The sequence below is a fragment of the Poecilia reticulata genome, chromosome 6 (assembly GCF_904066995.2).
Source record: "Poecilia reticulata chromosome 6, P_reticulata-male-v2, whole genome shotgun sequence".
NCBI classification, from domain to species: domain Eukaryota; kingdom Metazoa; phylum Chordata; class Actinopteri; order Cyprinodontiformes; family Poeciliidae; genus Poecilia; species Poecilia reticulata.
Genome location: NC_088835.1, coordinates 11,834,866 through 11,862,863, shown reverse-complemented (window position 1 = coordinate 11,862,863; position 27,998 = coordinate 11,834,866). Strand labels below are relative to the sequence as shown.

Genomic DNA, 27,998 nt, shown 5'->3' with positions numbered 1-27,998 from the left:
CTGTCTTTGTCCAAAGTACCGTCTGTTTCTGCTCTGGTTTTATCACAGAAGGATTTTAAGTTGTAGGCAAAATGCGGGCAGTTCTCTTATAATATTTAGTTGTATCGGACGCAATGGTTTTGTTCGATGAAATAGACAAATTAAAAAAAAATAGTTAACATTTGGTTCAATATAACTCACAGGAATAATACATAAATCGATGTACTGTGGAAAGGACTCGGAAATGTTGTCACTATTAATTGTGTTGAGTCGTGGGTTGTACCGTGGGGTCCCTTCGATAGCTCAGTTGGTAGAGCGGAGGACTGTAGAGGCTTCAGCTGAAATCCTTAGGTCGCTGGTTCGACTCCGGCTCGAAGGAGACGATGTTTTTTTTTATTTTTTTTTGTTTTTACATTGCTATGACGGAACGCATTAACCTTCGTATATAGGATGCCCATAACACGTCAGCTAAAGCAGGTTTAATCATAAGTTGAAGGTGTGTTTGCGTCTCTGTGTGTGAAAGATTACTGCACAGTGCTTAAAAGTCTGACCTTTATCCTCAGGTAACACATTACAGACAGCCTTTCGGTCAATCAGAGAGCAGACAGTAAGTCTCGTGCATCATAACTTTCAACACAAGCATGTTACCAGGTCCGCATGTGCTTGTTTTCTTTCATGGTTACGTTTTCCTTTAGGGTAGACCATAATTATAGTTTTTGAAAAATAGAGTAGAATAGAATAGAAAATATCCTTTGTTGTCCCAAAGTCTTGTAAATTCAGCAGAAAAGTCAAGTCAAATGTATTTGTTTAGCACATTTCAGCAACATGGCAGTTGAAAGTTGCTTTACGCAACAAAAGAGAGTAATTACAACTATAATTACCTTTGTTAAATAACCAGCTTATGCCACTGTTTTTTTTTTGTTTCTTGGGAAATGTATAAATTATATTTCTTTGAGCAAATTTATTTTGAAGGTCTTGTATTGCGTGCGCTTTTCCTCGTGTCTACGTAACGTCCTCTCCCTCACATAGCCGCAAAACATTGAGAAAGTATGTCATTCATATTTAGAGAAATTGCTTCGGCTATTTCTGCATTTATTTATTTTTTATAAATATTATATTCTATGTTATTCCACATGGACGTTATTCACAGGATAATTTAAAGTGTTACTGTGACGCTTGGCTATATGTGAATATATGTTTTATTTACGTTTTATGCTCAGTGGGCGTCCTTTACAGCCCCCTCGTGGCGAGTGCCTGTAATTGCGCTTCATTTGTTTGGCTTTATTATTTGTGTAACAATAATCTTGTTTCATGTAGGAGTCAGAAGTGCACATGAAACCCAAAGAACAGCCAATGTGGGGTTTTGTTGTGCTCTGCAGATATATACATCATGTTTAAATTTAATGGGAAGTTCAAACTTTTAAGTCCGCTAGGTGTGTTTGTTGTATTAACAATGCTTAGTTTAAGCAGTTTTGTCAATTAAAAGTTTTATTATTAAAAAGCAAATGAGAAAATAATTTCTAAACCTTTCTAAACTCCTGGGAATAGTTGTTTCTTTATTGCATAACAAAAGTGAATGTACTGTAACACTGATAACGCACATTGTTGCCGAGCATTGTGGGGGAACCGGAAGTGCACATGAAACCCACAAGACAACTGATGTGCGTCTCTATCGTCTTTTTGAATAAATGCAGAGCAAACAGTTCATCCGTGTTGGTCTTCTGTAAATATACACAGTCACTTTGATGATTATATCGTATTCACTTACCACGTACAGCCCTTAACCAGACCCCAAATTAAAAGAGTGCTTGTTATCTAAAAAAAAAATAAAAAAATCTCCACGCTATAATGTCTTTAAAATAGATGTATATCTCCATCTACTGGTGGAAATGCGAACTGAAAGTAAAATAATTACAAATGACAAAAAAAAAAAATAATCAGGACAGTCAGTGATTGTTCTCAAGTAAAAGTCGCACTTCTTCCACATGTTTTCACTCAGGTAAAAGTAAGAAGTAGCCATCCCAAGAGATTACTCAAGTAAGAGTAGAGGAAAAAAAACATATTTCGAAAATCTGAATGGATGTTTTTAAAATTATGTAACTACTTGTTCCACTGGCACATTATTTCACTTATAACGACACCGATTGCAGAAATAACAATGAAACATACAACAATTTCATGAAGTTAGAAATATAACAGAAAAATGTGATAAACATTTTTAATGAATCATGGCAAAATCCAACAAGAGAAACACAATGTAAAACACAGACTGATGCATCAACATAACATAGCAGCAAATAATTACACATAAAACAATTTTATTTATGCTAATAAAGCTTGAAACTGTGAAGAGGCTATAAAAACTAAATGAGCAACAATAGTCAAGAGTAATGCAAGTTTACTGCAGTGCTGTTGGAGAAAGTGTAGGAAATAACAAAACTTAATTTCCCAGATAATAATACAATTTGTAATGTATTCCTAAGTAAGCAACACATCTCCACAGATTTTCATGTCAGAAATCTTCCAGGGTCTTACTAATAATTAATCTTTGTAACAATATTTATACTTTTAGTTTTTGATCAGTAAAAATGACTCATGCAGAACAGTAAGAAAACAGAGTGAACTTAATTTGAAGCTTTGTTTCACTCGTGACGGACGCGTTTCCTCGGTGATGCTGGGGGATCCAGGGCGAAGGCGGTGGGGGAATTGGGTCGAGACTCTGGGATATATTCAGTCTGATACTTATCAATGTAAGGCTTGGCCACCTTCCACACCTAAGATTGATAAGAAAGCATTTTCAAAAATTCTTTTCCTTCTACTTCACAAATGTGAACTACATTTATATCAAATTCCAATAAGATACACTGAGATTTTTTGGTTTTGTCTCGACAAAATGACCTAAACTCCAAATATTTTAGCTCTTGCCTTCTGGTCGAGCAGGAGACGGTGAACAGCTTCGATGTCTGGCGACATGAATCGGTCTTTAATCCACGGCCTGTTACAGTGCAAGCAGAAAATGAGGAAATAGGAGACAAATATTCCCCGTTTACATATTTTTGTGGGCTTGAGATCCGTCTAACTTACTTGACAACGGTGCGCACGAGGTCGTAGACCTTCTCCAGCGGGGTGGTGGTTCGAAGAGGGCGGAGGAACTCGATACCCTGGCAGGCCGCCAGCAGCTCTATGGCAAGAACTGATCACAAAAATCACGTTAATTGTGCTAAAGTGAATATCTTTTAGAATATCTTTATGTGCGTATGTTTTGGTCAAATAAAGAATGACCAACTTCTTTATTTGGTCATTTATACAACAGCTCCCTGTTAACTGCCAGGTCATGGTCGCTTCTAACATTACGCAACAGATACATTGTTGACTGGACCAAATCTTGTGACCGACAAACTGTTTAACCGTTTCTAACCGTTTCCACTCAGACGGCTTTGAGGTAACAGACTGAAAATGAGTGAAAAAGCAGCCAGAATCTGAAATTGATCTTCAGAAAGGATGAAAATGTATTAAAACCACTTTGAAAGATTAAAAGAAAATATGGCAAGTATTAAGACACAAGGCATGACTCAAAGTTTTCACTGCACTGCATTTAACCCCTTTAACCTGATACAATGGAAAAAACAGCACACGGGCGATCCATTGCAGGTTAAGGGGTTAATGAACGTTTACTAGACTCGACTTACTTAACCGACATGCAGATATTCTGTTGTTGCATTAACCTACTATAACCTTCTGGTTCTGGTCTGCTCTGCATCCACATAGTCAGAACCAAACATGGAGAAGCAACATTCGGATTAGTGATTGGTCCACTATTCTGGAACAAACTTCCAGAAAACTGCAAAACTGCTGAAACTAAAACACTTAAACACTGAGACTAAAACCCCATTTGTTTGAATTTGCCTTGATCAGTATGTACTGAAACATCATTCATTTTAGCCTGTATTCCAACTTTTCCTTTGCTTTCCTGTATTACGCCGCTGCAAAGTCATGTTTTGTCTGTTTCATGTAAAGCACTTTGAATTATCTTGCTGCTGAAATAAACTTGCCTTTCCTGTTGCCATAATTTCACAGTGGACTTTTAATTTCATAGTTCAAGAAATAAGTGAGACCTTTTGGAATTTTATTCTGAAAAACCATCTAAACCAATACAAATCTACACTTTGACTTGTTTTTGCATTGTCTGAACATTAATTCATTATTACTTATGCTGGTTTTTCTTCTGCAGTAGGATCCTCTGGACCCAGTATTTCAATTTGCAGTGAAATGTTCCAGACAGAGCGTTTCACCTTGCTCCACATGTTCCACAACCCTCAAGGCTTTCCGAGCGGCCCAGCCTCCCATAGACACGTGGTCCTCCGTAGCCGCGCTGGTGGACAGGGAGTCCACAGACGAAGGGTGGCATAAAACTTTATTCTCTGAAACTAACAGGAACAGATGTCAAAATGAGTTTCTACTCATTTAATGATTAAAGTGAAGATATTTCCTAAAGTTCTCAGGTAACATTTTCATTTGTTATGCTCACAAACCAACCTAAAGAAGCAGCGGTGCAGTGGGCAATCATGAAGCCCGAGTTGAGGCCGCCCTCATTAACCAGGAAGGCAGGCAGCTCACTCAGTGAGGGGTTACATAACCTCTCAATCCTCCTCTCACTGATGGAAGCCAGCTCATGGACAGCGATGGACAGAAAGTCTAGAGCCTTTTAGAGAAAATATGGCATTGGGAGTTAATTACTTCCTCAAAGGTCATGAGGCTGTTTTATTACCCACAAACCTTTGCCGGATATTCTCCATGGAAATTCCCACCAGAAATGGTTTCACCTCGTTCTGCAAATACCATCTTGTACGGCCGTTAAGGTAAAATAAAAAAACATGGAAGTCCATGTGCAATCATAATAAGTTATTTTTGAAAAAGTGTGAAATTCTTGGAAGACATTTATTGTTTCATGGTCACATGACACTGAAGGATACAGGGTTGTCTGTAGCGCTGTTGATTTCTGTGTTGATGATGTTCTGCACAAACATTATTGTGTCATTCGCTATTCCGTGCACCTGCATACAAAGAAATACACTAATGAAAGCTTATCTAAACACCACATATTTAAATACGAACTTGAATAAGCTCAAAGAGAAATGTCTAAAAACAAAATGCCTAAAACATGTTCTCGCCAAGTTCTGACAATTTAGCAAATAGAAACAATTTTGGTAATTCGAACTAAGCTAACACAAGAGAAGTTTGATCTAATTTAACTCCAGACAGTGAGCAAAAACAAAAATGTGTCTTGTTAGGCAGCGCGTAACAAGACACTGCATGTAAACTTATGGTTTAAACTGCTTTCAAATCTTCTGAGAAACTAGGTTTTGACTTTTGTCATCTGCAAACTTACAAAATCAAAATGAATCAGAGTAGTAGTAGTAAACCTCCATAGTTTCACTTTTTGAATTGCTGACAGGTTTTTTTTGTCTTTTCACTTAAAGTCAAATTTATTGAGACACACCTGGAAATGATCAGAATTCTATTTTTTTTACCCTGATTACTAATGATGATAAATACCAAGTACTGCTATATGCTGTGAAAGACAACCAGGGCAAATAATTGGTTCAGAATGTCTCGTAACTTTATTCTTAAATTAGGTGAAACTTACGTGACTTTCACATGGAAAATTTGCGATGCTCAATTTCAACTTTTTGTTTAATCTGACTAATTAAACTACATTTGACCTGAAGTTACCTGAGGACAGCAGCGCATGGTGTAGGCATCCTGGACCCTGTCACAGAACCTATGGCTCTCTGAAAATGGACATTAACATTACACATATGGACATGAAACATGGCAACTTAACCATGTTTTCCTAAATCCACATGGACGAAGACACCTTCACAAACCTTATTATGGGTGACAAATTTGATGTGTATTACTAATTTAAAAAATGGCTTCATTAAGCGATCCTCCTAATGAGTTTGGGTCGCTCTGCTAACCTGCAATCTCAGATGGATGGTGGTCAGAGTCCAGCAGCGAACGAAAGCGAAGGGCAACTTCCGTCTGGCCTGGATGGGGACGCAGCGAATGGATGTCTGTGGGAAAACGGCAACGTGTTGGCATGAATTGTGGGTAAATCCACGTCAAGTAGAAACTCTGACGTGGATTTATCCACATCTGCTCTTCCTGCTGTTGCTCACCGCTGTCAAAGGCCTTAGTGGTTCCCTTCAGCACCTCCAGCGTGAGAGCAGCAACGATGTCCGCCTGCTGGGCAATTGCCCGGGCGCGCTCCACCGCCTCCGCCCCCAAAGAGGTGATCATCTGGGTACCGTTGATCAGAGCAATGCCCTGGGCGAAGGACGGACAGAGGAAACTGTCTATTTATTTTTGTCAAGTTTACGAGGTGGTGGACAGTGGGAAAATGGAGAGAAGTTATTAAATATAGGGCCTCAGCTAACGACGATGTTAGCAATTAATTCATCTGTCAATTATTCTGGCAATCCATTAATCAGACGGAAATTTCTGCAGATACTTCATTTAGCCACTTCAGCGTTTTTAGTAGTAGAGATACGTTATAAGATCCAAATAAACAAATAATTAAATTCCTTTTTAAACACAATAAGGAGTTTTTTTCCCCCCCTTTAAATGTGGTAACACAGCCTTGTTTTAGTGTAAGCTATTGGAAAGGATGCATCTTCATCTTCAAACATCAACATGTGAAAATCATTCAATCAATACAGTGTAGGGCTAAACTGATGACAGTTTTTTTTTTGTTTTAACATAATTTCAGCCCAATAAAGCCAAACTATGTCTCTAGAGAAGTTCTGGTTAGAACATATTTACAGACAAAGTTTTTTATTTAATTATATTTTAAATGCAAAATGTATACAATTTTTCTACAGTTTTGGCTTAATTACTGCAAAATGTATTTTTTTCTAACCTATATACTCCAGTTCACAGTTAATCACTGAATTGTTGGACGATTATTTCAGCAATTGATTCATCACCTTTAATCCCTATTAAATGCATCAACTCAGTTATTTCCCATCAAAGCAAATATAACATAAATCTGGGCGTTCTAATGAACTGTACATTTTTTCTTTTTTACGATGATGGATACCTCAATGATTTTTAAAAACAAAATTAGCTGCACATTAGCATCTATTGTTTTTATTTGTTTTCATCTTTTTCAAAATATTATTCTCTTTCTCACTGTTTTTATTTTAATTATGTAAAGCACTTTGAAATGCCTTGCTGCTGAAATGTGCTATACAAATAAAATTTGATTGATTGATTGATTGATAGATACTGTATTTTTTAAAATTCACACAGGTCTAAATAATGGATAAATGCTCAAATAGTAAAAGAATGGTTCAAATGTCTCATTAATTCAACGATGACTGCATGTACACTTAAGCAAACTGTATTTAGGTTTTATTTATCTTATAAATAAAATTGTTTTAACCGATTTAAAATTTGATAATCGTCCATCTGTCCCACTTAAAACATGAAAAAAAAAATAGCATCCTGTAATTGTCAGAACGAGTTGTGTACTTTGATCCCTTAATCTCAGATAAACCACGTGCATATTTTTAAATGTTACCTCTTTGGGTTTCAGTGATATTGGCTTTAGTCCGTGGGCCTCCAGGACCTGAACCAGGAGTAAAAGGAGATAGAGCGTGTACAAAGACAGGGGTCATCAAAAAGCAAACATGTTTCCCCATTGGACCTAGCAACCTTCTACGTTTCCAAGAACGACGCTCATTTCCTTTAGTTATTATTACAGAACTGATGTGTTGAAACTATGGGAAGGTGACTGTACATATTTGGCGTCTGCCCATCCGCTCTTGGGGGACCACATTTTCCCTTCTCCCATCAGTCCCAGGGCGAGGTGTGAGAGGGGGGCCAAGTCTCCGCTAGCTCCCACCGTCCCCTTCTCTGGAACGAAGGAGAGGCAGGAGGCTGCATGGGGGCAAAGAGAAGGATTAGTCAGAAATCAACTCTGAGCCTCTTAAAGAAGCGATCAGAGAACCAAATCAGCTTGGGTAAAACGATCTGGTATCTGATGGGTCTAGTTGAAGCTTACCATTGAAGGCCTGGATCATGGCTTGAAGGGTTTCCAGAGAAATCCCGCTGTGGCCTTTAGCTAAAACGTTGATCCTCAGAGCGAGCAGCATGCGGGTCCTCTCAGGACTCAATGGGTTCCCCAAACCTACAAATCACAGCAAAAACTCTAAAGCCTTTCCCCATTGCAACAAAGTACAACATACTGAATGCTCAGAAGTGTCAATCTCAAGGTGGGCTTTCCAGATTTCTACCTGCTGAGTGCGACCGCACCAGGTTTTCCTGGAGTTCCCTGCGGAGCAGAAAGTGTGTGGCACATAAAAGAAGATTGTTCTGCAGCAGTTTACAGAGATTAAACCAGAAAAGATTGCCTTTACTTGAGCTTGCCGATAGGAATGACAGTTCGGGCAAATTTGCCGAAACCTGTCGTGATTCCGTAGACAACTGCAGGAATGACAGATGCAGAGAAAAAAGTTAATGGTGTTATCAAATTGCGGGGAAACGAAATTCTGCGATCACTGATTTACAGCACACTCTCCGCAATTAATCAGTCATTAAATGCGAGTTTACCTCGGTTTTCTTTGACAATGGTGTCCAAAAGTTCTCGTGATTGCACAACCTTTTTCTCTGCCTCCGGAGTTAGCTGGGAAAAAAAAAAGTTTGGTGGAAGGAGGGAAGTCAAAGATTTACCACCGACAGAAAAAACACAACAGTGTTTGATCATTACCTTTATTTTGTAGAGTCCTCTGCCTAAGTTGACCAGATCAGTGGAAGTCAGGCTGTTGCCATCCAAACTAATGTACTGCACAAGCAAAATGTGTGTCACAAAAACAAAATCTGACGTCCTTTTTCAGGCGTTCAACAGAAAATATACTTACTTCTGCGGGTTCTTTGTACGCAGCTGTGCTGTTTTGTAGTCTAGTTAAGAATAAACGTTATCCAAATGTTGTTGCTACTTGGATTTACTTAAATGTCTCTAAGGTCTGTTTTGCAGGTTTAAGGATACATATTTGAAACTCCAGGCTCACATGGGATGAAGTCGGAAGACATGGTGTCTCCCTCAATTGCTGGAAGCAATTTAGGAGAAAAGTTATTTTAAATTAATAAAATCTTTGAATGAAGCAATACCCATGTGTACAGTTAGGGTGGTCTTGCATTTAAACTATTACCAAGCTCAACAAAGTCATTATCCTCCAGCACATCATCGATGGCGTCATCCGCGTCCAGCAAGCCTAGGCCCTGGCACCTGCGCACTAAGAACCGCGTCTCCTTCACAGACACGATGCCGCCGTTGTCCGGTTTGTTCTTTATGTACCGCTTCAGCGCTTCCTGTCCGAGCCACTGGATGTTTTTGGAGGTGTCCCGGCAGGCCACCGCCACCCATTCATCTCGGATGTGGACGGTAAAGCGAGGCATTGCGCGTCAGCGAGTCTCGGCCGCAGTGAGCGCTGCTCTCTGGGCTCCTGGGTTCCACCTTCAGCCGCACGCCTCCCCAACACCAATCAGAAGCGGGCTGAGGGGGGCATGCCTCGCCGGAGTAGCACCTTTTGTTTTGTTTTTCTTTCTTTCTTTCTTTAGAGAACAGTGACCTCCAAAGGTCGTTCACATAGATGTTTGATCTCATCGACCAAATGCGGTTACAAGCCAAGGGGGAGGAGGCCTTACAGGGGGATGTGCTCCTGTTTGAAGAGGGAAAATGACTGTTGTAGCAGAAATGATTAACGCTGGAAAAATGGAGCTAGAGAATCAATACGTGAATATCTTTTATGATTATGACAATGAATATTCAGGAAGGTGATGATCACGTGATTCCAGGAGCATTTTGATAAATCTTTAAAAGCTCGTATGAGGCACGCTGGTGGCGCAGGGGTAAAGCGGGCATTACCCATGAACGGAGGCCTCGGTCCTAGACGCAGCCGTCACGGGCTCGAGTCCCGGCCAAGTCTTCTCCCCTGTCGAGTAAAGGCCATCACAGCGCAAAAAAAAAAGAAAAGTATGCATCTTATTAAAGAGCTTGGACCCTGCTAAAGTTGTTACCACATTTATGTAATGCCAAACAAACCATTTTAGATTGTCTTTCTCCCAGAGTAAACATAGTGTCAGGAAAAACATCTTCTAAACAAATATTTATTAAAAAGTCAAACACTTCGATCCAGTTCCCCCCCATTATTTGTATCAACATTCACTGCTCATTTTTCATGTTACCTCTGAGGTGGAGATGTAAACCTTCAAATCTTGTTGACATCCATCCAGAGTCCATAGCTGCTTTTCCTTCCAGGTTTCAGGGGGGCTGGTGCCAGCTGTCATTGGGCAAGAGGTGGGGTTGATAGTCCATCACAGGGAAACACATAGACACCCAGGACAAACAACCGCATGCGCACGCACACACGCACACACGCGCACACACACACACACACACACACACACACACACACACACACACACACACACACACACACACACACACACACACACACACACACACACACACACTCATAAGGGCAATTCAGAAAGAGCGAGATTCCGGAGTTCCCAGAGAATATGCACAAACAGGAAGAACATGCAAAATCAACTCAGAAAGACTCCAGGACCTTCAACAATGTTACCTACTGTCGCATTGTTAAAATATGCAATGTAAAATAATAATAATAAAGCAATCATAATACAATGAAAACTGTTAACCACTATTGTGACACACAAACTTGAAACTCCAGATATTTTCTGGATTCATTGGATTCCTGTCCAGCTTTACTGCTGCTGTCTCCTCCACCCTTTGATGAATGAACATCCATAACTATACATTTATCAATAAACGTGGGGTGATTGTACTGCAGCATCAGCCTGTGTAGTCAACTTTAGCAGGTTGTTTGTAAATTTGGGGCCATAATCATACAAGCAATACAATTTACCTAAATGAAAATATGAAAGAGACAGTTGTTTTCTTTCTTTCACAGTTACGTCTTAATTTCACCAGGAAAACCGTCAGAGAAAAATCTCAACAAAACTTAAGCAGGGAACTATTATTCTAAAGCTTACTCCTGTTGGCACATTAGAAACTTCCAGAAACTATTTTTTTTTCTGTTCGAATTTCTAGATCTGAAAATACATAATTGTCATTTTCAACAGATTAATGAGCACAATGTCTCTGCCTACTGGACCACGTGGTTTTCATCATGTTATATCATTCAATGTAAAGAAAACTTTCTTTCTTCTGGGATCACCAATCTGAAGTGTCAAAATAGGCCTGGGCCAGAAAAGCTTCTTCAACACTTAATGCATTACGTAAAACTGCTGGAAAACGTTTCACTTGTAGAAGCTGTAAGTGCTCAACAGTGCCCCCTGCTGATCAAACGCTACATGTGACTATAATAAATCGTCAAAAGTCTCATCGTCACTTGCTGGATGGTTAAATCTTTGAAGTTGCTGCTTTCTGGAGATCTGAATCCACACGAGTATAAATTTATCTTTAATACTTTTATTTTAGATATATTTGGAGTGAGTACGGCTAAATAACTAATCAAATAACCCTAGATTGGGAACTACAGATGTCTTACTGCAAATATATATTTTTTATAAACCTATGTTTGAGGTTGCCCTGCTTTGTTCCACACCTTTTCTTAATAAATGTCTAAATATACATAGTAATATAAACTGTAATGTTTTTTAACTTGTTACCTGAAATTAATATGATCAGAGTGTAGAGACACCGGGTGTGTGGAGAGTGTGGGGAATGTTTAAGGTTTCCATGCTGCTCTGCATTATGACTCCCTGACAGAACTGGCTTACAGTAAAATTCAATAGTTTTGTTATTGTTATTATTACACCATTTAGTTAACGTTTACTGAATGAATTCATTTACAATTACATAAAATCCTGAACTTCCTGTATTTTTGCTGCTAATTAAATTTGGATAGCTGGCATACAACAAACATGATAGATTTAAATGTACATATTTAGGATGTACAATGGAAAATTTGGCATGGCCATATAACCAAACATGCACCTCTGCACATAACAGTAACTGTTTTTTGACTTGTGGTGCCCACTGAGCAACAAGCATTGTATTAAAAACTACCACCTTCCTAAAGCCTTTATGCTATTAACATCTTTACAGTAAAGCAGATCAAAACAAGTTAAAAAAACAAACAAACAGATAAATGGTTTGTTGGGAGTAGTCAGGGTAATCCACGAACAGTGCTTTTCAGAGGCAGGTTACTTGAGTAACCTGTTTGAGAAGTGTTTTATATCAAACTTTTCACTTTTGCTTTCATAATATTACAAAGTATTGCTACTCTTACTTCAGTGAAAACTCTACTAAATGAAGAACGATCATGTTTTAACCAAAAATGCATCTGACACATATCAAGTTTACCTTAAAGTGAGACTGCAGTCTTCAAACTCTGTTATTTTCAGTTTTTATGTTATTAAAAAATAGTATTTCTTCTGCTTAAATTTGTTCATTTTCAATTCTGTTATTTATTTGTGTAATACCTTTTCATTATAGTTTTAAAAATAAAACAGCCTTTATGTTTTTGTCCGTCTCTCTCTGTCTACTCATGAGTCACCTCTTGGATGGCTGCTTTTTACTCTTACCCGAGTAAAATTGTTTGGCTACATTACCTACTTCAGTTCTGACACTAAGAAAAAAAACAATCACCAGATTTTTGTCCCGTTATAACTGCGGGAGTTTGAAGCCAACGAGCCGCCCCTGAAGGCATCACAACGCTACCGGTGATGTCAGTTCACGGACGGTAGGAGTTTCCGCCAGCATGTGTGCCGACAGAGAGTAGGCCCACTGCTGGCCGTCGAGGAGGGGAGGAAAAGTGTGTTTACACAGACGGCTAACTGCCTGGGGAATCGTAGGGGAGAGGAAGTCAGCCGGCTCTGCGTCTGCCTGCTCCAACTTCCTGCTCAGAAAAAGAAAAAGCCCAGGATCCGATTTCAGTCCAGCACAACCGTGCAGACCAGGAGTCAGCATGGAAAAACAAGGGATCACACAGTCTTCGACGTAAAGTTTCGCGGAGTGAAGAGACCCAGCCGGAGATCGCAGGTAAAGTGAATCAAAACTAGCGATTCTTGACACAAAAGGGGTCTTTGTTGGCTATCGGGAGGTCTGTAAAGACAGGAACAATGCAGAGTGAGAAGTACCAGCGGTGCTTATTACCTACTTTATTAGAAAGTGTCGCGACTACGAGCTTCTGCTTCTTGGTGAACTTCCTTAGAAGTACTTTTATAGAGTTTCGGGCTGTGAAAGTAGAGATTCGAGTCGGACTCGGTGCCTTCTTCCGGTCCGAGCAACATCTTGAAAATGAGTCAGTGGGGCAGGAGGATGAAGCAGACCTCCGTGGGTGAATACATACACCCTCTGGAGGCTCTCTAAAGTGGAGCTCGGGACTTAACTCTCCAAAGACCTCCACAGCGCTCCGGGAAGTTTTCTTGAGGGCTTCTTATTGAGTTTTTCCACCGACTGTGAACAGGAAGAGAGCAGATTTGGTCATGGCCAAGTAATGTCTGCATACACCATCTAATCTCATTAGGAGTTTCCGTTCAGCCAACACACTGCGTGGCTTTGTGTTCACTGAGAAAGACCTCTTCATCCGAGCATCAGCAGCAGGACTAATCATCTTCACCTCACCTTACCCCCCACCCCCCCCCAAAAAAAACCCAGCAGAGATGTTCCTAGAAAGAGCAGGAACATGTCTCCAGATCTCCAGACTTGCTCTAGGTTAGCACAGTTCTTATAGGTCACTGTGTCAGTCATGTTGTGAGGTTTGTGCAACAGGAAGTGCAGGATCTTCTGTCCTAGACGTTTCACCTCGGTGGTTCTGAACGAACGAGCTTCACTTTTTGTCCAACAGCCACAGTGAAGTCCAGGTTCAGAGCAGGTCACTGGGTGGACCTGAGGAGACGGGACAATGATGTGATCTTTTGACCTCCTCCCTCTGGGATTGGAGTGGGAAGTGTGGCCGGATCGGGGAAACGCACCCCTGCTGTGGGATCCCCTCACCTCACCATTTGTCCTTGGAAGTAGAATAGGAGGAAGTCCTGACTTTGACAGGTTTGTGGTTTCACATGGCAGACAGGAGACTCTGGGGCAAAGCTTGTGTAGGAAAACTGGTCCCAGCCCTCTTTGGACGGTGAATAAAAAGCTTCTCTCTTGTCACAGTTTTACATTTGTTGCTTATCAGATAGCATTTTTTTTTTTTTTTAAATCAATCTGTGTAAACGGTGCCTTTTTAGCATTTTGGCATCTTATAACCACAAACTCCAGTGCATTTTGTAAGGACCTTAAATGAATATAACTGTGGAAAGGTTCTCATTTTTAAAGTGGTCAGTAATCTATTGACCAGGAGAAGAAAGGTGAGACTGATTTACTTATAGCAAACACCATCCACACGGTGAAAAATGGTGGTGGCACCATCATGCTGTGTGAATGGCGTTCCTCAGCAGGGATAGGGAAGCTGGTTAGAGTTGATGGGAAGATTGAGAAAGGCTGAACAAAGGTTCAAAATCCATCAGGGGGCGACTCAAAACACCCAGCCATAGCTGTAATGGAACAGTCTATAGGTCGAAGCGCATTCACGTGTTAGAAAGGCTTAATCAAAGTTCCAGTCTCTAAACGTGCAAAGCTGGTAAAAAAAATATCCTGAAATGCATACCGTTACCCAGCTGAGTTTAAATAACTTCAGCCACAATCCCTTATCAATACGCCAGTTTATTATTTTCTTATAAACATATTTACTCTGTAATACAAACCCAATCGATCCTCTGTTGCTTATCTGCTTACAAACTGGCCATTTGAGCTCCACATTGGTGCCACTATTTGTGAGAACTAGAGCAAAAACAAAACAAAAGTAAAAAAGGGATGCAGGATTTTTAATGCGGTCGAGTTGTTGGGGACAGAAAGCTGCTAGTCGGCAGACAGGAGCTCGGAGGCTGCACATTCCTCCATTAAAGGAATAACCCACCCTGGGCCCGTCATGCTTCCTGTGGAGAGAGGGCCAGGTTGAACCGCAGCATATTTCTGGCTTGAGCTGTTGTTCCTGCTTGTATTTTTTTTCTCTCCCCTGCTGCTGCTGCTACATTACACCATATTCTTTTACACACACTGTTCTATTCATGACGGCCTGCACTCAGACGGGCCATCCCCCCTCGCCCCAGACACACACGCGAGATTCAGTCTGCATGCGGCTAAGCCGTGTTGGCAGGAATACATTTGAATCAGAAAGTGAGAGTGATGTGAGTGAAAGTGTTGCCTTCCGCTTGCTGCAGGTATGGACAGCGCCATCACCCTGTGGCAGTTCCTGCTGCAGCTGCTGCTCGACCAGAGCCACAAGCACCTGATCTGCTGGACATCAACGGACGGCGAGTTCAAGCTCCTCAAGTCGGAGGAGGTGGCTAAGCTGTGGGGGCTGCGCAAGAACAAGACCAACATGAACTACGACAAGCTGAGCAGAGCCCTGCGCTACTACTATGACAAGGTTATTCCAGCCTGACTAATTGTTCCCCTGCAGGTTTTTTTATTACCATTAGCTGAAAATTGCAGTAAAGGACGATAGTTTCTAGAAAACACTCTTTACTTCCTACTTCCTCTTGGTGTGCATTCACACCATTCCTGTTTAGTCTGCTTTAATCCAACTCTAGTTCGTTCTCTTGGAAAGTTTGATTCGTTTGAATGCATCTAACTCTGATGCAGATCTGGTCCATCTATAAGGGTGTTTTCACACCTGATAGTAGACCCGGTTCAATTAGGAACCAAAATTGCAGCAATTCTTACATTTTCGCTTTCCCACTACGCTGTGTAAAACAATCTAAGTCGTTTGAAAAACCCGTTCTGTGCAAATGCACCCTTAGTCACCAATTGAACCGAGTCTACCGGACTTTCGACTGATGCAGTTGACGCTGTAATGAAACTTCAGCCACTTTTTCTTCATTGTTGCTAATGTTTGTGTTGCAGAACATCATCAAAAAGGTGATCGGCCAGAAGTTTGTCTATAAGTTTGTGTCCTTCCCTGAGATCCTGAAGATGGATCCGCAGGCGGTGGAGATGGGCTTAGCCTCTGGAAGGTTTCCCCTCCAAGAGGGAGACGTGCCTGAGCTGGACGTGGAGACGGAAGAGGAGGAGGACAGCGAGGAAGAGGTCCAAAGGAGGACCCTCGCAGCCCTGGGGGCACAGCAGTGCCAAAGGGACTACCTCCACTCGGGCCTCTACTCGTCCTTCAGAATTAGCTCCTTGCAGAGGAGCCTGCGCGAGCGCCAAGACGAGCCACGCTCCGTCATCCGCTTCGGTGCCAACGCCGGTGGGAGGAGCTCCCCTCCCTCCGTCAAGTCAGAATCCTACGCCTCCCCAAGAGCATCCAGACTCCCCTCGCACTCCCACTCTCCGTCTTCCCCGCTGCACACCCAGCCCGGACGAAGCTGGAGCCCCGCCGCCGAGGAAGAGGACTCGGAGGACTCGGACCAGAATGCTCAGCCACTCAATCTCTCCTCTGGGCACAGGGAGCGAGCCCTGCAGCCTCCTGAGAAGAGGAGCAGCAGCAGTGGGAGGAGTAGCTCCACCAACAGCAGCGGGGACCAAGGAGATGAACTTCCACCCAAAAGCAAAAAGCCCAAAGCTTTGGAGATCTCCAGCCCGTCCCTGCTCCTGGCAGGGAGCGACATCGGCTCCATCGCCCTCAACAGCCCGGCGCTGCCGTCCGGCTCCCTCACTCCTGCCTTCTTCACCGCACAGGTGAGGCACTTATCTCAGAACTTATCTCAGATCTTAAAAAGTTCCATCAGGAAGCCCAATGTGTGGGGGAAAAAAAGCGACACCATTTCCTTGTTTCCAAACCCGAGTCACTGGCTTAGGAGTGATGGGAAAGCCCTGAGTCTGTTACGTTAGACTCCTAAGGTGTTTTCCACCCTCATGGGGTTCAAATGCTCAGACAGAAGTGACACAAGCAGCTACAACATTAAACCCACGAACATGTGAAGCAAACAGAACAGTTCGCGGATCAAAACCGAATCCCTCGAAATTATTCCAGACCAAAGGTCCCGTTTCCTGTCAGTCACTTTAGACGAAGCTAAACATAGTCAGGAAGGTGTTTTGATGATGCGGCTGCTGAGTGTTGTATGAGGTGAACCTTCTCTGAATCTACCTTCACCTCTAACATGCCACAACATGTTGCCACACCCTTCTCTTTCCCACTCTGCTCACCAGTAGTCAAACCGGATTCTGTCACTTTCTTCCAGCCCAAAGCGGTCCAACTCATAAATCACGAAAACACAAGAAAGCGGTTCCCGTCTGAACGGATGTTCTGATCAAACTTTTCCTGGCTCATATCCATTTCCAGGTTTTCTTTGAAGTCCGCCCTGCTAATTCCAGTTTTCAGTGACCTAGAAGAGAAAATAAATGCTGCAGATTTTGAATTTAGCACAAAATGACAGGATTTACTAGATTATTACCTTGTACTATCAAAGGGATTTTCCTCCAACATAAAGTCCATTATAGTACATTTTATGTTTATAGAGCAAAGATTATGGGAGTTCTTAGTATTCATGCATTTAATGACTAAGAAAAAAAGTCAGATTTTTCAGTGTTGGACCCACCTGAAAGCATTTACAGCCAATTAATCCCTGAGAGCAGCAGATTTTAGCAGTGTTTTTAGAGTCCTTAATAGATACAGATTACACTCATTCATCACAATAATTTTTTTATTTTTATACCAATAATCCTGTTTTGACTTACAGTAAATCTAAGCAATTAAAATCAAAATGTTCTTGTTACTTTCTCCGTGACTAGCTCCTTCTTTGTGGGATGTTGTATTTTCGTCGCTAAAACCTCTCAGTAGAAAATATGATGTTTCCAGAACAGAGATAAAAGAAATTGAAACAATTTTTTTTGCTTACAGAATGTCATAATTTAAGTAACACAATGTTTTAAGCTATTGAATACACACTGCTCAAAAAAATAAAAGGAACACTTTAACATTTAAGTGAACACTGAAGTGTTCCCTTTATTTTTTTGAGCAGTATATATCAAATACAATTAATAAGTAAAATAAAATGTATCAAACTATTATGCAGGTTAACCCAAGTTCATTAAATGTTTAAATGTATCAAGTAGATTAAATATGACTTGTATTATAAAGTTAAACATAAAATATTGACTAGGTAGGTATAAATGTGATTTATTAAGTAAATACAAACTAATTTTAAAAATGTAACTTAATTAAATGGGATTTTTAAGTTATTAAATTGGTTAAAATTTACTTTTAAAGATTAGTCAGAAAAGGCATTCAGTAAGTATTTTATAAATTTATTGTGTTTGATTTGTAGCCATATTTAGGATTTTTCAGACAACAAAAAAATCGGTATCGGCCTAAATCGGAATCGGCAGGTCAGAAAATTGCAATCGGTGCACCTATAGTTAAAAATAATAATAATAAGAGTCTCATTGAATATTCTGACAACCTGTTTTTTTCAGCGCAAAAGGGAAATAATTTTGCGTAGTGACATAATGTTTACACCAACACATTTTGATTTAACGAGCGTTAAATCAAAAATGTTTTTTCTATTTTTTTTTTTTCAAAGAGATGTGTAATGCTTCTTAGAAAAAGCTGTGCTACAGGTAAGGAGCCCTTGTAGCAACAGGTCTGTTTCTAAGTCAAATATCAGTCACATTTTCAGCTCATAAATAATGGAAACCTACCAAATTAGCTGCCTCATGACCCGACAAGTCACTCTCTGATGCTCATATTCTCTATATTTGTTTAAGGTGGCACACTTTTGGATTGTGGCAAAAATCCAGACTCTGCTCTGCATCAGCTAATTTTTGATCATCCGTTTTAAATAAAGTATTTTCTTTGGAGGCCTTTTTTTTTAAACAGATCACGCAACACCAACATTAAGAAAGGTATTAATAGTTTTCCCAGGCTGCTGTCTGTTTATGGGTGAAGAAATCAGAGGGAAAACAGGCAGTTTACTGAAATCTTCAGCAAGTGGGGCTGTAAAAGAGCAGAGGGGGTGGAGGGGTGGTCCCTAAGTGATGCCATATGCTCCAATAATTCCATTATTAATGGGAGCAGGGCTGGGTCCGTCATCTGCAGCTCTGGCTCACGTCGCTGAGGTGACACAGGGAGAGAAGTGTGTGTGTGTGTGTGTGTGTGTAGGGGGGGAGGGGAATAGATGTAGAAATTGATTTCATATGTTTTCTCTCTTAAGGATCAATGCCCCCCACTACCCCCCAAAACCCCCTGTATTCAGGAGGAGAAACCACAGACTTCCTTCCTGCTCCCTCAGTTTGTTTTTCCAAACGCCAAAGCGCATCCATTTACCGTTTCAGCATGTTTCACATTACTGAAACCCCTCAGAGCCACGTTTTCCCAACTTCGTTTCTCCCTTCAGTCTTGGGGAAAACTTTTTTTTTTTTTTATTTACCCGTCTCCTCCCTCATACGTTTGGACTTCTTGCTCACAGACTCCGTCGGGTTTGCTGCTGGCTCACAGTCCGCTGCTGTCGGGGATCCACTTCTGGAGCAGCCTGAGCCCCGTCGCCCCGCTCAGCCCAGCCCGGCTGCAGGGCCACGGCTCCCTCTTCCAGGTAAGAGCCGCGGTGCATGTGGGTGTGTCGCCGATAAGCGGAAGATAATAGGGGCCAAAAATAGCAGAAGAGAACAACAGAAGGTGCAACACAGAGAGTAATTGTTTACTGGAAGCTCTTAAAAAAGACAAAGGAGGAAGTGGCATACTGGTAAAACACGTGCTTCTGCAAAAAAAAGAAAAAGAAAAAAAAGTTGGTCAAGATTTTGCTTTTCAGCAGAACTTTGCTCATAAATATTTCCAGTACGTTTTATTTTTTATTATTTGTAAAGCGGCACACACCTAGAGTTGAGAGACATGCTCAGACTTTGGAAGCGGGTCCTGCAGAAGTGTCCTGTTTCAGAGCTTGTGAGAGGGAGAGGAAATCCTGTGAATACTTCCTGTTTGAGCCCAGGGGAGCCAGGCTGAACAGGGTGGACTGGTTTGAGAGCTGCTCCTCATTTATGAAACACACACACACACTAAAGACACTACCTCTTCAGGCACACGCAGATATTACACTTTGAACAAATAATACACAGACTCCTCATTCTGATGTGGGGCATTTGGGTTACAGAGATGAGGAGGAAGGAAGGAAGAAAGGAAGAGGCACAATGAATTAAAATTAAAGAGGAACAAAAAAAAAACAGGAAAGCAGAGCAGTGACAATGCTGCAGTTCCTTACCGGAAAGCAGCTACCCGCTAACTCTCGGCCTCGTCTCTTTTTCTCTCTCTCTCTTCTCTCCACAGTTCCCCAGCCTAATCAACGGACACATGCCTGTCCCCCTCCCAAACCTGGAAGGAACACCCTCCTCCCTGCTCCTGTCCCCCGCCACCCACAAATCCTGATCCAGGGACTGTGAAAGAAAAAAAAAAAAAAAAAACTCCAAGCATCATCGTTTAAAGTTTCTCAGTCGTCCGTCTGCGGTCGAGTTCATGTTCAAATTCAGCTTCAATTTAAAAAAATAAATAAAAAAAATATAAAAAAAAAAAAACAATAGAGACATGACCTCACTCCTTTTTGCACTCGAGTTGCTCCAGATTCTAGTTGTTGAAAGCACTTGGTAAAAAGCCATACAGCAGGACGTCAGAGACGTCTGTGGTAGAGGAACAGCACATTTTATCCACGGACAGCCTCATTCTCTGCAGAAACTTGTTTTTGTTTTAATCTTGTACAAACATTATTTTTCTCCTCTTTACAAGGTGAAACTGCTGGTTTCACTAATGTGGTAATGTAATGTATGCACTATGCTTTCCAGATAGTACCAGCTGTGCCTTATTGTCTTTTTTTTTTTTTACTTTATTACAAAATATTTTTAATGAAGACGAGATTTCTGATCAATAAAACAATTTGTAACAGTACTTTTTTTATACTGGACTTGGCATACAGTTATGCATTCTGTATATGTTTTGTATTGTAGAAAATGTCATTTCCAATAAATAAGGCATTGAATGCGTGAAAATGTAGTTTAAATTATTTTAACAGCCTTCTGAAAGTATTCATTCCCCTTTGCGCTACTTAGAGATTTTAAGCAATAATTAGGAATTGGAAGGAAAATGATACATGGTTTGCAACTTTTCCTTTTTTTATTTTTTAAATATAAATCTAACAAGTTTCTGACCGAGATTAAGTTAATCAAGTTCTGAAACAAACTGCTTGTGTTAGGTTCTACTCGGGGCGTCAGAATAAAAATTGCATGTCAGACTTTGTAGTTCTATTACACAAAATCCCATTACTTACTTTAAGGTAGCCTGGTAAAAAAATTAAATTCAGCCCCTTTTTCTACATTTTGCTTCGTACAGCGCGTGTCTGGACCCTCGACGGCTATTGAGAAGCGATTACTTCCTGGATTTTACCCAGTTGCTAATGTTTGGCCGCCACGCTATGAAGCTTACCGGAAATAGCCTGCGCTGTAAACAACCGTCCACCACTGCGAAGAGGAAGGACAAAGTCGAACAAGGTAACTCAATATTTGAAGAATGTGACCATCGAGGACCGACCAGCTTCGTTTACATCCACCGCCGCCATTAGTAAAACCACAAGTGGAGTACAATTCTAAGAAAATTGACGTCATTACTCACAACTGTTTGCTGATTGGCTAGCTTGAAATTCTATCAGAGAATCCACCTCATTGGGAGAAAAGCTTAGAGTGAGCCGAGGAGAGATTCAAGCTAGCGGAATTTCATACGAAGGCAATGGCAAAGTAAGATGGCGGAAGGTGGGAAATTATAAGGGGTATGAACACTAATCAGGGAAACGGAAGCTGATATAAAAGACAAAAACAAAACATTTGTTTAAACTTTAAATTTAATTTGTTTTACTCTGAAAAAAAACCTCAAAAATGGGAGTCATCTCCAACAAAATCCCACACGGTTATTCATTATTCACAAATAAAGTTAAAGAATATTATACAAAACATCTGTTGTAACACTGGCAGACGAACGATGAGACTGAGGGGGAGGCAGAACTAGAGATAGCATCTTCCTGTTTCAGGAGTTCACTAGCTGTGGCATGCAACATATAGATGGAGCCGAGAAAGAAAACAAAAATTACGTCCCCCAGAATAAAGTAGAACATTGAGGTGTTTCAACGAGGATTCTTCCAGTAATGCCCCTGTTAGCATTTCCTCTATCCCTACTTTTGTCTCATTGGTCATTACTGAGAGCCTCCCAGGATGCAACCTGCGCTTTGCAGCTCGGATATCATCTTCCAGTCGGGACGAAAGCCATCACTTATCATATGAAACCTGGCTTTGAAAGCCTTCAGAGCAAGTGGTCACAGATGATTTATGCAGCACCGTTTATAACAGACAGAACATTTGACCTTCCTCTGAGTTGCTACAGAAACATTGCTACGTCTGCAAACAGCGCAACAAGGAGCTTTCAAGGTGGAGTGAACATGTTAACAGTGAGCAAAAAAAAAAAAAAGAAAACTAAAAAAATAAAATAAAATTCAAAAATATATCACTTCAAAGCCCAAAAAAGAAAAACAAAAAAAGTTAAAAATCTATACAAATGGCATGTATTCATTAAAGTGACTGAGCCAGTTAAATTCTAAACAGTAGTTTGACTTAGCAGCAAATTCAATAAATATAAATGTACAGTAAATAAACGTCTCTTAATGGAGTCAGGTTTGGCTAAACCCGGGAGAAGGATGGATGGATGGATGGATGAATGTGTTTAAATCATCTTCATCACTCCTCTTCCTTCCTCCCCCTCAAAATACTGGGGAAAGCTACCTGTCCACAGTACGACTCCTCCCCATCCCTCCATCCATCTTGAACTGATCTGTCTGCAAGGAGGTCCTTCTCATCAAAAAACAAAAAAAAAGTAAAACAACAGTCTGGTCCAGAGTTTTTAAAACAGCATGCTTTGTCTTCTGTTCTTCCCATTGCCTGGTGGAAAAAAGAGGAAAAACACAGATCAGAACACAGTTTCTGCAATTTAAAATAAATGGTTTTAAAGCCAGATGCTGGATTCCCTTCAGGTGAGTGTCTAAACTCATACAAAAAAAATAATCAGAGTAAACATAAAACAAAGCAACATGTTGCATTTTCTTGTTAGGACACGCAAAGGTTTGTGGGTAATGAGTCAGTTTAGGGCTTGAAGTCATTTCGCACAGCGGTCAGGCTGGAAACTCAGGGATTTTTATAACCACCGTTGACCAATTCACAGTTACATTTTCTAGCTGCAATATGTAGCTATGGATTAATGGATATAAATAAATCAAGTAGGATTAGCAGTACTTTAGTGCATCATTTGGGTTTTTATTCAGGTAGTGTCCCACTGACAAACAGGATATTCCTTCAGGAAGATGAAACATAATATGTTATTATTGATCTCCACTGATTATTAGTCTGATAGCAACTCCAATTTACTTCTATATTAAATAATATTATATTAGCAGACTGCATAAAGTAAGAGGAAAGAAATAACATCAGAATAGTGGCTTTATATTTGAAAAAATGTGACGGAAGAGTTCACACCCTCACAGATTTGATCTATTTTCACTTTTTTGTCACATATTCCAGATATCTAAAATGAAATATTAATTTTACACGTTAGATGTTCTGGGTTTTTGTCACCTCCCAAATTAGTTGTTTTTTTTATCCCCCCATTGACTCATATTGTTAAGTCAGCCACTGCTGGGAAGGTTCACCACTGTTCTTTCTTTTTCTCCACTTGTGGGTAATGACTCCAGAGGGTAGTTTGAGTCCCAAAACATTAAAATGTCTTTGTAGCCATTTTCAGACTTGATGTCAATGAGTTTGTTTTTCCTCCTGCCTTTGAATTTCTTCAGATCAGGACATGATGTGCTGCTTTTACAGGCCTGTTAGTCAGGCAGAGTAAGTGTCTTGTTGATTGGACGTGAGGCGCTAATCGAACCACGGTAAGGAATGTGAAACTGAACCTGAGCTTTGCTTGAAAACCATATCAACCAAAATAATATTAAACTGCACAACTCTATCGTGGTTGTGTTTTTTTCCACTATAGTTGTATGCCAATTAGAAATTATTACATTCATACAATGTAATGTACTGGAACACTTATCAAGTACTCGTCACAGTTGTTATTGTGCCAATACCTTCTTGGAAACCTAAATGCTTTTATTTTTAAGGCTTTATGTAAGTAAATAAATGAATAGCAAGTGAGTTTGCAGGTTGGTTCCCCTAAACAAACCACTTTAGAGTTTACTTTAGGTCATTTATCGTGGTAGTTTGGTAATAAAATGCTAGAAATGTTTTTATTTTGTTTTAATTTAAAAAGACAAATTCTATTGCAAACCATCATCAGTGACTGTGGCTCTGATTCCCATTGACTGATATGAAATATGAACCAAAACAACTTGCAAAAGTGTTCACACCGCTGAACTTTTTCATATTTTGCAACTACAAATGCTGGTATTTGTGTCAGATTTTGTGTAATTTAATGTCAGTATAATTACAGCTGTTCTGTAAAAGAACAAAGAGAACCACGACGACCAAGAAATACAGTGTGGAGAAGTTTAAGGTTGTGCTAAAAACCATCTGTGGTGTAAAATCCCTAAAGTGAAACAGGGTGGTGGCAGCGTCATGCTGTGGGGAATGCACAAATAAGTATTGTGATGGGAAGAGAGAGTGCTGCTTCCTGAAGGTAAACTTGTTGCAGGCTGCAAAAACACATGCCTCACTGAAAATAACGTTTTAATTAAAAAAAATACAGCTTTATTCCATCGTCCTCACTTCACAATCATGTACCATGTTCTACTTCAAAATCCAAATAAAACACATTAGAGTTCACAAATAAATAAATAAATACTTCTGCCAGGCAGAATCCCACGGCTCCTCTGAGCGTCTCACCTGATTCTGCATGCGAGGAGCTCCGGTAGCCGGGGTCTCGCTGCAGCTGCACCTCCTTCAGTGTGAATATGGACATGTCTGCAGAGGAGACACAGTCTGTCACCTTTCGCTATAAAAGCTCCGATTGATCCCCTCCGCTCTCTGGAAGAGCTCATGAGCCGTGCACCTCCCTGGCTGCATTTCTGCATCACAATGCTATTACTCACTCTCTGGCAGCGTGTGCACGCGCGGCCCCAGGGTCCTGAAGTACGGCTGCCTCATTGCTTCATCGGCAGAGATCCTCTTTTTGGACTCGTACTGAAATTTGGGACAAAGGGTTGGCTTACAGTTATTAAAGAACAGCTTAAGACAGAGCAAGAATCACTGCAAAAAAAAACAAAAAAAACGCAACATATTTTTTGTCTGGTTTCTACTACAAACATCTTAGTACTCTTTAATTAAGCCAACTTAGAAGTAACTTTTCAGCAAGAAACACAAGCTTGTCTTAAGCCAATAATTACTTATTACTGATGAAAAATTCTAGTTATAAGTGAAGTCTGGGAAAAATGTGTCGTTCCACTGGCAGATGATTTCACTTATACTTTTTCAACAATATTAAGAAATTATTGACTTAAACTCCTATCTCCTACTGAAAAGTTACTTGTGACTTGTTGTGATTTTAACAAAAATATTATCCTAACAGTAAGCCGCTTTGCTGTTAGCATTGCACCATTTATGGCCGGTAGCCAGTGACTCACTTTTAGGAATGAAGACAGCAGTTCGATTCCATCGTTATCCAGCCTGCATGGAAAGGGGGAGAGCGGGGATGGGAGAGAGGAGGGGAGTGGGGTCAGTAAGGTGGGGTGACTCACAGATGCTGGCGGCTGTAAGGAAGGAAACTCGGCCAAACAGTCAACTATTCCACAGGATTTCCTTACAGGAAGTGACAAAGCACACACACTCCTAGCTAAACAAACCCAGCCACACAAACGTCTACCATTTAACTGCTTTTGGTGAGCTCTACTGCTGTACCTGGGCATCACGACAAATACTTGCTCGTTCCCACTTTCAGTATGAGGACTGGCAGAAATAAGCGGGAGGTTATGTCAGAGTGAAGGTTCTTAATAAAATAAACCCTCTTATCTTACCAAATCTTACCAAGTATCTTCGGTCTGGTCTCTAGCGCAAATATCTTGAAATAAGACAAAACTAACTTAAAAGTAACTTTTCAGCAAGAAATAAGAGTTTGCTTTAACTCAATAATTCCTTAAATATGAATGAAAAAGTACAAATTAAATAATCTGACTTTTGTTCTGTATCATAAATTAAAATGTCTTGTTCCACTGGCAGATTATTTCACTTACGACTAGTACTTTTTTCATCAATATTAAGGAATTACTGACTTAAAACAAGCTCCTACATCTTGCTGAGGAGTCACTTGCAAGGTATGTCCATCTTATTTCAAGTGCATTCAAGGTATTTGCACTAAAACTAGATCAGGAATAAGGTAATATTTGGTGTTTTTTGCAGTGTAACAGAGAATGAATATCTGTCCTACCTGGGAGCATGATTGATTAGTGGCTGTGGCTTGTACTTGGAGAACTTGTAGGACCTGAACTCATCGATGGAGGATATTCCAGGCCAGCTGTCTTCTGTAGGAGTGCCTGTGTGGGGACATTTAATCGCAGTCAGGCTTCACCGCGCCAGCTGGAGGAGTTTTTTCATGCACTTAAAGTGTGTGTGTGTGTGTGGTGGAGGGGTTTACATGCCATGGTTGATGCGATTAAAGGCTCATGTTCAAAAAGTTTGTTTGCTTGTTTTTTTCCCCTGTCACCAGGGGGCAGCACTGACCTAACAGTCTGAAGATGAGATGCAGCTCGTCCTCCACCGTGGAACCGGGGAACAGGGGCCTGCCGGCAGCCATCTCGTAGAATATGCAGCCCACTCCCCTGAAAAGGTCGACAGATGGTGGAGGGGGGGGTCACCAAGAGAGGACCGAGTTCAACTTTCACCGACGTTTGGTGTCGGGTTCCCTGGAGCAGGGCATTCAAAGGCTGCTTTCAATCCGTCACTCATAAAACTCACGCAGCGCTTGAAGCGTTGGTGAACTCTTTAGCCTTTAAAAGTATTCTAAACCTTTTCGTGTTTTGTCAAGTTAGAAACAAACAAACAAAACAAACCAAAAAAGACTCTTTCCATAGGAACTCTGGAGGAGCTGTAGAACAATTTTAGTGATTAAAACAAAACAGTTTATCAGTGGAAATCCAGTCACATGCCCAGAGAGCGATACAAAAAAAACATTTAGCAGCAATATGAAGTACCTTTAACCCCTTTATCTAAATTATTCTTCATTTCTGGCTTCCATGCAAAGCACTAAGCATGGCAGAAACTTTTGACTAAGACCTTTTCACCACGACTATGCTACTGTGCCACATGGTGGTGGCGACCTGACAGTAACGTTTACCTGCCTGGCACACAAATAAACCTTACAGGAAGAGTATGGTTTAGACTAAAGTATTACCTCATGGGTGCTGAACACAAATGGATATAAAAAAAAACAACCTTTTCACTCCTTTTCTTCAGATTTAGTAAAAAAAAAAAAAAGTTACATGTCACAAACATTTTCTAATTTGTGTTGGGCATTAAATATCACATTATAATTTGTGGTTCAAATGTAATAAAATGTGACAAAGTTCAAAAGTTACAAGTACTTTTATGAGAAAACAATAAAATGAGAGGCATCACACCTCTGTTTGCACGCAGACCAGACCGAATCTGTTTACAGGGAAATCTCCCCGTTTTAGAAATCTATGGGCCCTTTCCTCCACAGTGCTGACATATGGAAGTAAAGACTCTCTCCCCGCAGAGCGAGGCCCACTCACCACATGTCTATCTGCGTGGAGTATTCTGAGGAGCCCAGCAGAACGTCCGGAGGCCGATACCAAAGCGTCACCACCTCGTTGGAGTACGTCTTAGTGGGCACGGACTTGGCCCTCGCCAGGCCTGTGTAGAGCACGTTCAGAAAAAAAATAAATAAATCAGAACAACCACACAGAAAATTCCTCAATTAAAAAGTCAGGTAGTGTTCAGTGGA

At 40.7% G+C, this 27,998-nt stretch overlaps 3 protein-coding genes and 1 non-coding gene across 5 annotated transcripts in view; 2 read left to right on the top strand and 2 right to left on the bottom strand.

Moving 5' to 3' along the window:
• Positions 1-271: 271 nt before the first annotated feature.
• trnay-gua (transfer RNA tyrosine (anticodon GUA)) lies at positions 272-358 on the top strand. Its single transcript is given in 2 exon segments — positions 272-308; positions 323-358. It is a non-coding gene; the product is annotated as a tRNA-Tyr (tRNA).
• Positions 359-2,183: 1,825 nt separating this feature from the next.
• Positions 2,184-11,723, bottom strand: hal (histidine ammonia-lyase). 2 transcript variants are annotated; one of them, XM_008411852.2, is made up of 22 exons: positions 10,231-11,723; positions 9,911-9,977; positions 9,195-9,704; positions 9,032-9,092; positions 8,904-8,931; positions 8,753-8,827; positions 8,596-8,668; positions 8,403-8,469; positions 8,280-8,317; positions 8,048-8,173; positions 7,784-7,923; positions 7,565-7,612; positions 6,162-6,309; positions 5,961-6,056; positions 5,713-5,771; positions 4,953-5,033; positions 4,756-4,821; positions 4,516-4,681; positions 4,272-4,406; positions 3,064-3,172; positions 2,905-2,974; positions 2,184-2,753 (listed from the first exon to the last, which is right to left on the bottom strand). In XM_008411852.2, exons 3-22 carry the CDS (start codon positions 9,439-9,441, stop codon positions 2,622-2,624), a joined length of 1,965 nt encoding a protein of 654 aa, XP_008410074.1. In that variant the 5' UTR covers positions 9,442-9,704; positions 9,911-9,977; positions 10,231-11,723; the 3' UTR covers positions 2,184-2,621. The 2 variants fall into 2 exon arrangements, with proteins under 2 accessions (XP_008410074.1, XP_081464036.1); XM_081607910.1 differs by lacking the exon at positions 10,231-11,723 and having other exon boundaries at positions 9,911-10,183.
• Positions 11,724-12,769: 1,046 nt separating this feature from the next.
• LOC103466343 (ETS transcription factor ELK3) lies at positions 12,770-20,584 on the top strand. Its single transcript, XM_008411854.3, has 5 exons — positions 12,770-13,075; positions 15,298-15,506; positions 15,983-16,756; positions 19,486-19,608; positions 20,337-20,584. The coding sequence occupies exons 2-5, from the start codon at positions 15,300-15,302 to the stop codon at positions 20,433-20,435; spliced, it is 1,203 nt and encodes a 400-aa protein (XP_008410076.1). The 5' UTR covers positions 12,770-13,075; positions 15,298-15,299; the 3' UTR covers positions 20,436-20,584.
• A 1,292-nt stretch (positions 20,585-21,876) lies between these two features.
• Positions 21,877-27,998, bottom strand: part of LOC103466344 (cyclin-dependent kinase 17) — a 33,945-nt gene continuing 27,823 nt past the window's right edge. Inside the window, exons 11-17 of the mRNA XM_008411857.3 lie at positions 27,787-27,907; positions 26,756-26,853; positions 26,463-26,568; positions 25,663-25,705; positions 25,132-25,222; positions 24,926-25,003; positions 21,877-22,981 (exon numbers count right to left, since the gene is read on the bottom strand). Coding sequence (XP_008410079.1) covers positions 22,944-22,981; positions 24,926-25,003; positions 25,132-25,222; positions 25,663-25,705; positions 26,463-26,568; positions 26,756-26,853; positions 27,787-27,907 — 575 coding nt within the window. The 3' untranslated portion in view covers positions 21,877-22,943. The remainder of the gene's footprint in view (positions 22,982-24,925; positions 25,004-25,131; positions 25,223-25,662; positions 25,706-26,462; positions 26,569-26,755; positions 26,854-27,786; positions 27,908-27,998) is intronic.

What these genes read in the sequence shown, in the direction of transcription:
- hal (XM_008411852.2), bottom strand. Translation starts at nt 9,441, where the DNA reads ATGCCTCGCTTTACCGTCCACATCCGAGATGAATGGGTGGCGGTGGCC. An exon ending in ACAGCGCTACAGACAACCCT is followed by an intron (nt 4,822 to 4,952) that starts GTATCCTTCAGT and finishes CGGCCGTACAAG; the next exon opens with ATGGTATTTGCAGAACGAGG. An exon ending in GTCTCCTGCTCGACCAGAAG is followed by an intron (nt 2,754 to 2,904) that starts GCAAGAGCTAAA and finishes TATCAATCTTAG; the next exon opens with GTGTGGAAGGTGGCCAAGCC.
- LOC103466343 (XM_008411854.3), top strand. Translation starts at nt 15,300, where the DNA reads ATGGACAGCGCCATCACCCTGTGGCAGTTCCTGCTGCAGCTGCTGCTC. An exon ending in TGCGCTACTACTATGACAAG is followed by an intron (nt 15,507 to 15,982) that starts GTTATTCCAGCC and finishes TTTGTGTTGCAG; the next exon opens with AACATCATCAAAAAGGTGAT. An exon ending in GCCACGGCTCCCTCTTCCAG is followed by an intron (nt 19,609 to 20,336) that starts GTAAGAGCCGCG and finishes TTCTCTCCACAG; the next exon opens with TTCCCCAGCCTAATCAACGG.